General features: G+C 48.4%; 1 protein-coding gene across 5 annotated transcripts in view; it reads left to right on the plus strand.

Annotated features, from left to right (window-relative positions):
• plekhg2 (pleckstrin homology domain containing, family G (with RhoGef domain) member 2) overlaps positions 1-12500 on the plus strand; it is a 78039-nt gene that overhangs the window by 41611 nt on the left and 23928 nt on the right. For all 5 annotated transcript variants that reach the window (XM_037123957.1, XM_037123940.1, XM_037123950.1 and 2 more), the window contains 3 exons: positions 2634-2700; positions 3727-3773; positions 10685-10835. In XM_037123957.1, coding sequence (XP_036979852.1) covers positions 2634-2700; positions 3727-3773; positions 10685-10835 — 265 coding nt within the window. The remainder of the gene's footprint in view (positions 1-2633; positions 2701-3726; positions 3774-10684; positions 10836-12500) is intronic.

Here is a 12500-nt window from a genome sequence, read left to right on the forward strand (position 1 = left end):
AGTTTGGCTTCAGCTTCAGAACCGTCGAGGGATAAAACATCAAACGCAGTCGGACTGGTTTCTAAAGTGCTTTTTAAAGAGTCGTAACTCTGCTGACGCTGACACAGAACCATGTGGAGCTGTTTGGATCCACGCTTTGGAATCAAACCTGGCAGCTGATTGGACGAACCTCTCCAATCACCTGCCAGCTCACATTTTTAACTGTTAGAATTTTAAATCTAATTTGACGTGCAGTATTTAATTTGATCTTCAACGTCACTTTAATTGCTTGTTTTTACCTTTTATTGTTTTAACTGTTCAAGTCAAGTTTTGTTTGTATAGATTGTTTTGATTGATCTGTCCGTCACGTCAACCAATCAGATCAACAGGAAGTTAATCAAACTCTTCTTTTAATGAAAGAAACTCTCCCGTCCTGATAGAGCTGATGCTACTGTGGCTACGCTAACCTCTACACTGGACTCTCCCTGCTGACACCAGGGTCAGAGTCAGAAAGGTAACTCACCTGAGTTCTGCCGTCCACACTAAACAAACAGCGAGCATGTCACCGGGTTACAACAGTTCAGAATTCCAGGTATATTTGAGCGTTTGCCAGCGAGCTTTATTTTGAAAGTCATGACCACGTCTCTCCAAACAGCCGCGTCGTCAGCTTTGACTCGACCCGTTTCTCAGATGATTCAGGGACTTTGTGAGCGGTTTGTTTGGATGAAGGAGTGGGAGGCTGGTCTGGGATCAGTTTGAACGCCCTCCTCGCTGCCTCCCTGCTGATGTGGTGTATCTGTGTTTGAAAAGGGCCGAAACTCAGAACCAAACAGAACGAGATCAAACACGCTGGACGAGCCGGTTTGTGTTGCAGGACCAGTCAGAGGAGGTGTTCTGTCCTCGTCGGGGCTCCGGCTCGTCTGATGGATGTGTTTAATATCCTCGTTAATCAGAGAACGAGCAGATGTGACTGTGACGACGCCACAGAGCAGGTCAGAGGTCAGAGGTCAGAGGTCAGAGTGACGTGGTGCTGCTGAAGGTCGTCTGAGGACGCTGATGCTGTTACAGGTTATTATTACACATGTGTGTGTTTAAAAAGCCGTCCTGCCTCTGCTGAGGACCTGAGACTGAGCGCTGCTGTGACCTTGGCTGAACTGATGGATGATGGATGCAGGAGAGTGAAGATGTGTGTATGTGTGTGTGTGTGTGTGTGTGTGTGTGTGTGTGTGTGTGTGTGTGTGTGTAGCTCTTGTGTTTGGGACTTGGCAGGACGGAGGATGACGGCGAGGATGAATTGTGGGAACGGACGGAGAGTATTTTCAGGGCGATGTTCTGCCAGCTGTAACAGTCTGGAGTCAGTTTAGTGTCACACTAACCTCCGTCGACTCGTCCAGACTGCTTCACTCTCACTGAGCGTTTATACGATTGTTACTGATTACAGTTTCTAAATGTTCTCAACAAGCTGGCTGTGAACCAGTTTAACTTCGACTGTGAGCTCAGCATCGGATCCTGGAAGTCCTTCAAGACCCAGCGTGCACCCTGCAGACCTCCCTGTGTGTTGCTGAGGCACCAACAACTGAATCTGACTCACTCTCTCTTGGTGTGGATCTGTCTCTGTGTCTGATACTCGACCCGGTTTATAATGTCAGTAACGTCCGTGCAGCAGCAGCAGCAGCAGCAGCAGGTGGTCGACATCATCATCAGCCTCCGTCGAGGGACGGAAAATATTCGGTCCTGGTTCCAGGTAACAATCATCTGTGAAACAACAATCATTTCATTGTTCTGTGTTGCATTTGTGAACTTTAACATCTGGCAGAGTTTCCAGACCTTCTTTTCTGGGGGAACTTTTCTGTTCATTTGTGTTTTCAGATGTAAAAACAGCAGGACAGAATAATTAATACATTTTTTCCAGTCGTCCTCAGGGGTTAGAGTGACTCTCTTGCTTCCAACCAAATGAACTTTATGTTGCGTTGTGTAAAAACGCTGCTGAGCAGCTCCAACATGTGTGACAGTAACCTGACACTGATTTCCCACAATGCCTCAAACATTTCTCCTGAACTCTGCTGGAAGAAGTTCAGCTTTTGGGCCACAAGGAAAGGTATTATGTGGTGTGTGACAGTCCTCCCTGCTGGACGGAGTCTGTATATGTGATGTACGGATGTGATACAGATGCATGTGGACGTCTAGAGCGCGAGCTTCAGACGGGTCAGTGAAGGTTCTGAGTGGAGGTGAAATAAAGCGATGGCTCAGTTTTCTCTGGTCGTCACCTGCCGTCTCCAGGTGACGCTTGAAATCAAGCTTGTGTTGGAGCGTCTGATCGTGTTTCTGTTGTAAACGCTCGTCACAGTTTGGTGAGAAAAGGCTTCTGATTTATCCTAAAGGAGACAACATTCCCCCGTCTGCGCGGCTGACCAAAACAAAGATCCCAGTAATGCTGGTGGTTCACGCAGCTCAGCCTCCCTGTTCCACACGGTGACGTCTGTGAACCTACACAAATCTGCTCAACTCCTTAAATCCCAAGAAAGAATCCCAAAACATATCAGCACATCTCACGTCTTCCCTGGAAAACACTGCAGTCACATTAAGAAGGTCCAAAATGGAGTTTTGTATCTACAGAATGATGATTGAGAATGAACGTGTCTGTGTCCCCTCAGTGATCTCCTGGAGGACCTGGAGAGGTGTCCTCACGCTGCCGCCATCGCCGACTGCTTCGTGGAGAGGGTGAGTACAGTACTGCTGTGTGTGTGTGTGTGTGTGTGTGTGTGTGTGTGTGTGTGAGGCTGTTGGTTGACAGGAACCACGACCCGGTGAACACCCAGTAAAGCAGCAGCAGGACTGGACCCGGTCAGACCAACAGACGCTGCTGCTGATTAAACCAACACCCAATGAATACACCGTGTGTGTGTGTGTGTGTGTGTGTGTGTGTGTTTATTACCTCAGTGACATCACCTCCTCCTCCTGCTGCAGCGCCTCCTTCAGGTCAGAGTGTAGAGCTGCAGCTTGTGTTCTCTCCAGCAGCTGATGTGCAGACTGAACTTCCTGTCTGATGGGAGCTCTGGACATTAGATTAAACTGTTAGCCAGTTATTTTTAGACCTCTCCGTACGTATGGAGTGGAACACAGAGCTGTCTTTATCTCTGAGGACAGGAAGTGACAGTGAGATGTAATTACAGGACAGTGAAGGACGGCAGGAGACGAGAGTTGACATCCGACTTCTCTCTGCAGATGTTGGAGGATGTTGGTGTCTGAGGTGTTAACGAGGAGATGCTGATAATCCATCAGACACATAACATGTTGGAGTCTAAACACAACGCTGTTACCAGAGAACACTGTCCACAGATCAGTTTACAGAAGAAAAAACCCTGTAATGTTACGTTTTTAGGGACATAAAACAAACAGCTTTCAATATAAAACATGATTGTGTTCTGTATCGTCGCCAGCTGGACGTGTTTCAGTTTGCTGAAGACGTTTCACTGCTCATCACCTCGACTCTCCTTCAGTTCTAACTGACTGGAGGGGAGTCGCAGCATCTCTGTGTGGGAGACACCTGCGATCCATCCTAACACCTGAGCTCACCTGCCCGCAGTTAGTCAGAGCTGAAGGAGGGTGGAGGTGACGAGAGGTGAAGCATCTTCAACATCCTGACGCAGGTCCAGCTGACTGACGATACAGAACCAGAACCTGATGCCTCTCCTCTGAGTCTCCTCTCTGACATCAGCTGTGTTCTCTGTCCCTGTTTCTCTTCAGAGTGAAGCCTTTGACATCTACACTCTCTACTGCATGAACTACCCAAAGTAAGTACCGTCGTATCCCTTCACCTGGACCCGTCCTCCCATCAGAACTCTGTGGCTGCAAACCTGAGTTACACTGATGTGACAGCTGCAGGTCTATTGGTGACTTTACAGCCACCTGAGTGTGTTGAATAGGTTAGAGGAAGCCTTCTGATTGGCTGTTCAGCTCAGTGAATCAGATCTTCTTCCTCCACCTTCGGACTCCTCGTTTCTCCCCTGAAGTCGACTCCTGTAGATTCAAACTCTCCGTCGTCTTTAAAGTTATTCTCTGTTATATCTGGACCGATGTGTCGACGCTCTGCTGCGAAGCTTCCACACAAAATGTGATTTTTTTATTCTTCGTCAGTCTGTTCCTGATAAAAGTGTCTGACTGTGGAAGTCGGTCCAACATGAAGACGTGTGAAGCGTCTGTTTTATGAGCAGAGTGAATGTGTTTTTAGTAGAAACATAAAGTGGATTAAAATAGAAGCAGAGAGGAGTGTGTGTGTGTGTGTGTGTGTGTGTGTGTGTGTGTGTGTGTGTGTGTGTGTGTGTGTGTGTGTCCGTCTTACTTTTGTCTCAAAACCAGAACTTTGCTTTTGATTCTGGCTCATAAATTCAGCCTCTGGCTGCTTCGCGAGTCTTCAAATAAAAACTGTCACATCAGTTCTTTTCTCTCGTCAGCACGTTCAGATTCTAACACGACGTGAACGCTGCCGAGAGAAACAAGAATGAAAAGAAGTTTCTCAAACTTTGACGCCTTCCGTGTTAGAACACCTGACCTGTGGCTCACCTGGCGTTTGTAACGATGGCGTCTAGTTTCTCTCTCGTCGGACGTGTCGGTGCTGCTGAATGAGAGTCGGACAGAAGAAGACGTGGGTTTGTACGAGTGACGGCGGTATGAAGGTACGCAGAGTAAACTGTTTACACACCTGTGGATCAGCAGGAAGTGACCCGGCGCTGACACGATCGGAACAAAAGCTCCCGCTGATGTTCACGTCACCGAGTACGTCACGCGATATATTTAACTTGCAGTCGTCCTTAAACAGTATCTTGCGTCCAGATGTTCAGCAGTTGTTCGTCTGTTCCTCTCGTCCTTCTTTCTCTCGTTCTCTGTTTGTCTTTTATTCTCTGCAGAGAGAATCGCTGCTAATCACACCATCGTCCTCCTCCATCAGCCTGACACACACATGTTCTGCCAGCTGTGTGTGTGTGTGTGTGTGTGTGTGTGTGTGTGTGTGTGTGTGTTACCCCTCCTGTCGCCTCCTTGAAGCTCCATTAAACTCCAATAAAAAGAAGTAGGTCAAACGCTGTCAGACCTCCAGACTCGGCGCTGCTTCTCCTGCTGGATCCAATCAGGCCTCGCAGATCCAAACTCGTTCTGCACGTCCGCTACATGTGGATGTGACAGGAACACCTGAACCTGTATTTAAAAGACAAGAACCACAGAACCAAACCGGAACCAGCGCCACACAGCGTACACGGCAGATGTGTTCATGTGTTCTGGTTCTGTTCAGGCCCACCAGCCACTTGGTTAGTGTTCAGAAAACATCTTGTTCTGAAGTCTCAGCTACACACCCAGTTTTGTCGGCACAAACACGACCTGAAACGTCCCGACGTTTCATAAAAGACGCAGCTGGAAACGTCCTGACAACCTGTCGAATCTCATCCGTTATCGTCCCTCAACACAGCTGGAAAATCTCCTGACGTCTCGTCAAAAACACTGTTCTGTCCCGACGTCTCGTAAATCAAACAGCTGGTTCTGTCATCAGAAACGAAGCTGGAAACGTCCCAACATCTGGTTAAAAAAACCTGATTGTGTCGCCACTAATACGGCTGAGAAAGTCCAGATGTTTAACAGTAAAAAGTATCTGGCTTTGCACCACAAACACGGGAGGAAACTCTTCAACGTCTCATCAACAAAATCACTTTTCTAACCTCCAGAACACGTCGGACAGAGTCGCCTCGTCAGAAACACGGCTGGAGATCCAGATGTTTCCGTCCTGTCGTTCAGGCGTGACGTCGGCTCACGTTGGTGTGACGTGAACGTGTTTCCTGTTGTAGAAACGTTGACATGTGACATGCGACACATTTCGTTCTGCTGGCGGCGCTCAGACCTGCTGCTCTGAGCAGATCTGCAGTAATGTGATCAGCAGTCGCGGCTCCACATTCTTTCCGCTCTGATCCGCAGGGTCACATTTGGAGGGAAATCTGCTGGGTTGCAGGTTTGTGAACTCGCTCGTCGCTCCGTCGGGGAAACACGAGATGAGACTCTGCGTTCGGTCGGTTTGAAGGGAAACGAGAAGGAATGCAGCTGAAGATCTTTGTCTGGATGGCCGGACGGTGTTTCAGCGTACTGTATGGTGAAACAGGCTGCAGTTAAAACACATTAACAGACGTGGATGTAATGTCAGGAGGCAGATCCAGAGGGAGGACGCAGACAGATGCTCAGCTAATTTATGCTGCGAGCCTCCTCTTGGATGTGAGCGCTGCTTGTAATGCTGTGAATTGATGAGCTGTGGAGCCGGTGGAGGGGGGGTCGGGTCTTTAAGGCCAAGTTTTAACGGCGCGGGGAAATCTTCCAGTTTATCTCGGAGCAGGTTACTGGGTTTATAATAGATCTTTTATTGGGAGCGTTTGGACGTGTTCACTGCCGTCCTGGGTCGAGACACTCGAGCCGTTTTTGGCCGAGCGGCTGGATTCTTCTCCTAATTCTGATTCTCAACCCTTCGTTCCTCCAACTGCATCTTTAGAATTCTCCATCTTACCGACAGAACTGGACCGAACCGCTCAGCAAAACAAAATGGAGGACAGGCTTGAATAATTACGGGGACACAAAGTATGAGGCTGGTTCTCATGATCAGCGTGAATGTGGAGTATTTCTGTGATGATGAGCAGCAGAGCGCCCTGAAATTAAACATCTGGAACGAATGAGGACGTGTTTTTATAAAAGGACTCACATTATAATCATCGTTATCGTCGCTAGAATAAATCACAATTAAAATTTCCATTGTGGGAAAAACTGAATGAGACAAAGAGTTTTGTGTGGACGAGAGACGAGAGGCAGAACTTCAGTTCCACTTTGTTCTGCAGTTTATTTAACGACGTTCAGGAGCTAAAGAGCCGAGACACGACAGGAGCTCGATTTAAAGGGACAGTTCACCCCACTGCTCCTCCTGAGGATATAAAGTCCTCCTCTCCTCCTCCTGATGATATAAAGTCCTCCTCTCCTCCTCCTGATGATATAAAGTCCTCCTCTCCTCCTCCTGATGATATAAAGTCCTCCTCTCCTCCTCCTGATGATATAAAGTCCTCCTCTCCTCCTCCTGATGATATAAAGTCCTCTCCTCCTCTCCTGATGATATAGAGTCCTCCTCTCCTCCTCCTGAGGATATAAAGTCCTCCTCTCCTCCTCCTGAGGATATAAAGTCCTCCTGTGATCTCTTGGATCAAACCGGATCTGATGGAGCTGCTCAGTAACTGGAAACGTCCTGACGACCGACATCGTCTCCACAGACGTCTCGTAGATCGACGGTCGGCTGCTGGAAGTGTCCTGATGTCTCGTCGTCAGCACAGATATTAATGCCCCGTCACAAAGCAGCCAGTTAATAAGTAAACACGTCTGCAAACGTCACAATGTGATTTTAAATGTCTCTGTTGTTGCTGCTCACCTCCTGGTGACGCTCGTCACACCGACTTCAGACGTGTTGCACAACACTGTTTGTGTGCACAGAGTTACTAAAAAGAAAGTTTCATGTGCAGTTTTACATGAAGTTTTGCTTTAATAAAGTCAATAAATAAAATCTTTTCAGATCAGTTTGTGATCTCGAGGCTTCTGGAGTTTTGACTGGAGCTCCAGAAACGTGTTGATGACGAGACTTCACGATGATGAATCAACTTTTCACTCTTGGGTGAACTGCTCCTGAATAAAAGCCTTTGACTTTAATGAAAGCAGCAGATATTTAGTCACACAGTCGTTTGTCTGTCGGGAACATGAAGTCACTGACGTGCTGAAACGGAACAACACGCCTGTCGAACACACCTGAGTGAGTCAGAAACATCAGTGTTTTCACTGGGAACAGGTTGAGATGATTGTACTGTAGGTGCACAGAGGACATGTTCGGACCGGCACCGGGCCCGGCACGTTGCAGCGCGCTGGTTCCTCTGGTCCGGAGCGGAGCAGGATGCAGATCTTGGCTCTGGGACTTCAGTTAAGAGTTCGTTCTGTTCCAAACAGATGTTTCGCTGCTGCTCGTTGGCAGGAGGCTCGTGAAAGTAGACGAGCAGCAGAGATCACGACAGAACATTAACCGGACAGGATTTACTGTTAGCAGAGAAATTCTTCTTCTGCTGATGATTTAATCTGAAGTGTTTGTAGCTCAGTGTACGGAGGGGAAGGTCCAGCCGCTCCGACACCGATCACCGGACTCAAACGGGTCGATGACGAGCTGACGGTGACGGACGAGCAGGAGATGTTCGCAGGTTGCTGAAGGTCGATGCAGAGGAATAACTTCAAGCTTTTATTTCACTTTAACTGCTTCGAACAGCCTCTACAGAACCTGTCCCTGTTCCCTGTCTGACTCACGTGAAGCTGAACATTTGTTGCATCATCACTGGTCGGGCGGTGGCGTCCAATTATTGATATATAAATCCTGATTGTTCTGGTTCCTGTCTGTCTCCGAGCTGATGGTTGACTTCAGAACCTGGAGGTTCAGTCAGGCTGATCCCCAGGAGTGAAGAGGAGTCACCTCTGAGCTCGGGTCACGGCCCGGATATCAGCAGAACTTTGATTTTTACGTCCTGACTGGACGTTCACACGGCGGTTGGCTGAAGTGTTGGAGGAAGCAGACGTACGGCTCTCAGGTAGACGGACAGCAGAGAGGAAACCGTCCTGTGATTGGCTGCAGGCTGCTGTCGTGAGTTCATGCAGGTGTAGTTTTCTTCAGTCTGAGACGCGTCACACGTCCCGTCTGTCCAGAGGATGAAAACAGAAGAGATGAAGCTGCTGCTGCAGGACAGACTCGTCTGCAGGAAGTCCGTCTTCACATCTAACATGCTTCAAATCCTTCACGTCTGAGGCTGAAGGCAGGTTTTGGTCTGAGATCCCAGAATACAGTTTTTAAGACGACTGACCGGCTTCTTCTGTCCCTGATGAATGTTTTGTTCTCGCCTGAAATCTTCTGTTCAACAAACAAATTGATGTTTCTCACACTGGATCCTAAGGGTTCATCCTCTGGTCGACTGAGCAATTCAGTCGATGTTTCCACGTGTGATATAAAGTTCATCACAGATCAAGAAGAGATTAAATCTGCACACATCAGATATAAAATCAGACGATTAGAACAGAAAAGACGTTTCAGGAGAGGACGGATACACAAAAGTAAATATAAAAACAACAAACACAAACTGAATCGACAGAAAACTGATCGATCGATCGACTAAAAACACATGAATACATAAGAAAACAATATATTCACAAGTCAGGAAGGACAATAACAGTTTTTCTTATAGTGATTTCACCTGTGACATCATCACCTGTTATCTTGCTCGTTTGTCGTGTCGTGATCTAAAGTAGTTCTGAATGTTCTGCAGCTGTGCAGATGTTTTCATCATGTTAATAAATCTAATTTCCTGGAGAGGATCGATTGTTTTTATTGATTTAACGTTTCAGGAACATTTAGATTAGATGAACTCGTGTTCAGAGTGTCAGTCGTCCTGCTGAACACATCAGTGCGTCTGCTCAACATATTACTGCAGCGCCGGATTCCTCCTGTGATTAACGTCTATCTGGAGGAAACAGCCTCCTCCCTCCTCCCGTCCTCCATCGCTGCCTTGACCTCCTCCTCCGTCTTCATCCCTTCTTCTTTAAGAATTCCCCCTTTTTCACTCCTCTCGTCCCTCCGTCCTGCCGTCCAACAGTCTTTTGCTTCCTGCTCTTTGTCAGTGTCTCCTCCACCGCCACCATCTGGACACCTTGTCTTTGTCCTCTTTGATTCGTCCCTCCTCCTCCTCCTCCTCCTCTTCCTCCTCCTCCTCCTCCTCCTCTTCCTCCTCCTCCTCCTCCTCCTCTTCCTCCTCCTCCTCCTCCTCCTCCTGCTCCTCCTCCTCCTCCTCCTCCTCCTCCTCTTCCTCCTCCTCTTCCTCCTCCTGCTCCTCCTCCTCCTCCTCCTCCTCTTCCTCTCTCTAGTTCCTCTCCTTCTTCCCTAAACTTGTAATGGGTGTTTGTCGAACCTCCAAACAGCTGTGGACTCCTTCTCCTCCTTCATCGTCCCTCCATAATCTCCTCCATCTGTCCTCTTCTTCACCTCCTCTTCCATCCCTCCGTCTCAGATGGAGTTCAGATGCTCGTCAGGATTTCAGAGTCGAGGAGTTTTCTTCTCCGACATCTTCCTGACCTCCTCCTCGTCCCCTCGAGGAGTCGACAGCTGAGCTCTCTCCCTGCGGTCGGGCTACGTAATCTCAGAGATCCATCAGCCTGTCTTGGGGTGTTGGGTTGCGGTTCTGGTTCTGTTTATCGAGTTCGTATTAAACCCTGAATCAAGAACATCATGTTTTCTGCTTGTGTGGACAGTATGACTGAGGAGGTTCTGGACCTGTTGGTTCTGGTATCAGTGGGTCAAATCTACAGTCCATCACAAGCAGTACCTGTTCATGTGGGTCTGACTAATACCCGGAACTATCACTGTCCACTGCTCCAGCAAATAGACTGGACCTGAGACACGACAGCTGTAAGCTAACGTCATGATAGCAAAGCTCCAGAGCCAATAAGACGGATCGGTTCAGTAACAAAGTCCAGTAAGTGTCCGTCTGGTGATCGACTCGATGTATTGATCCCCTGCAGCCAATCAGAGTTGAGTTTTTAATCAGACGACAACAATTATTCAGTGCTGTCGGTTATTAAAGTGTCTCTAATCCTTGTCTGTCTGTCCCCACAGCTCGGTGGCCGTCCTGAGGGAGTGTATGAAGAACCAGAGTCTGGTCCGGTTCTTCCAGGAGAGACAGACGACTCTGAACCACTCGTTACCTCTGGAGACGTACCTGCTCAAACCGGTGCAGAGGATCCTCAAGTACCACCTGCTGCTACAGGTGATCCTGCAAATACTGCACTCACTACTCCACATACAACCTGTTACTACATTCAACACATCGAACACATTCATATAAACCCGACTGATGACAGCGTCCGGTCAGCGCAGCAGGAAACTCACAGTGAAGACGTCCTCCTCGTCTGCGCTGTCCTCCGGGCCGACGCGTCTCCTCCTGGATCTTTATGAGCTGCTTGTTTCCAGGCAACACGTCTGTTTGCCGTCAGTAAACTCGGCTTCTGGCTGAACTCACCCTGCAGTAAAACTTCCCCAGTCGCTGAAAACCTCCAGAGGAGACGCAGGACGGGCGAGGACAGCCGAGGACACGGACCTCTCAGTGTGTCGCCGCTTTGATTTTAAAGATAAATGTCCCACATGTGGATTCTGTCGACCGTCCTCGTCGGAACACATCTGCTGGGTTTACTGTCGTCAGCCAATGAGACACAAGCCCCGTTCACACTTCCTCTTGATGGCGGGAATGTCGTGCCGTGATCTGGCAGAGACGAGGTGGACGGGGGGACAGTTCCAGTCCACCTCTGATTCTCCAGCAGAGGAAGTAACAGAGGAGAGACGACAGCAGATCCTTCACTCGTCGGGTAGAAGACAATCCGTCTGGTTCTGGCCTCCGTTGTGAGGCTGAAGACGAGGTTGTGACATCATGAAGTCATCAGGGCTGCTGACTCACATATGAAACATGTGTTCATGTTTTGATCAGTGATGATCAGTTAAACCTGGAGGCCGTCAGGACCCGAACATGCAGGCTGGACCTTCTGCTGCCATGTTTGGAGCTGACATCACCACAGGTAACGTCAGGGGTTCAAATCAGTTTCCTCTGAAGGGACGCGAGCTCAGTCCCGTCCTCTCTGAGACACCTGCCAGGTGAGCAGTGATGTCACGTGTTGTCACAGCTACGGTCCAGTGAGCAGACGGAGGTGAAGGTTCCGCTCTGACTCAGTCCGGGTCTCCATGACGGAACGGGAGATTCTGCTGATCTGATGTAAAACGACCTCGGGGACTTTTTCAGTCCTGAGACGAACTCGACACGTTTGAGCGTGAACAGACTTCTGGAGAGATTCTGTTTTCAAGCTGTGAATAAAAGAGAAAATGAACCAGAACAGAACAATCAAAGCGGGCCGACTCGCTGACGCAGCAGTTTATCTGTGTGAACGACTGAAGCGGGACCAGCTGAGGATTATGGGAAAATCCCTGCACAGCTCCAAACACATGTTTGACCAGTGTTTAAACTGGCCACTGTAGACGGAGAGCGACAACAACAGCATGTAATGCATCAGAGAACAAAGAGCGAGTGTGTGTGTGTGTGTATGTGTGTGTGTGTGTGTGTGTGTGTGTGTGTGTGTGTGTGTGTGTTTCATCATCCCTCGCGCCTCTCAGAGGTGGGCTTGGACCTGAACCAGGGAAGAAACTCAACAAGTTTATTGGGAAAAGCTGCATGTTTAAGTGTGTGTGTGTGCGTGTGTGTGTGTGCGTGTGTGTGTGTGTGTGTGTGTGTGTGTGTGTGTGTTTATGGATGAGACAATCTGCTGGATGTCTTCAGATGATTTTGTTGAGACATTTGTAAAGCTAGTGCTTGAATCCTCTCTCTATATATACATAAATATATAATTTATCCTTATTATAATTATTATAATGTAAATAAACAGATTTT

This window comes from Acanthopagrus latus, chromosome 2, assembly GCF_904848185.1.
Source record: "Acanthopagrus latus isolate v.2019 chromosome 2, fAcaLat1.1, whole genome shotgun sequence".
Lineage (NCBI taxonomy): Eukaryota > Metazoa > Chordata > Actinopteri > Spariformes > Sparidae > Acanthopagrus > Acanthopagrus latus.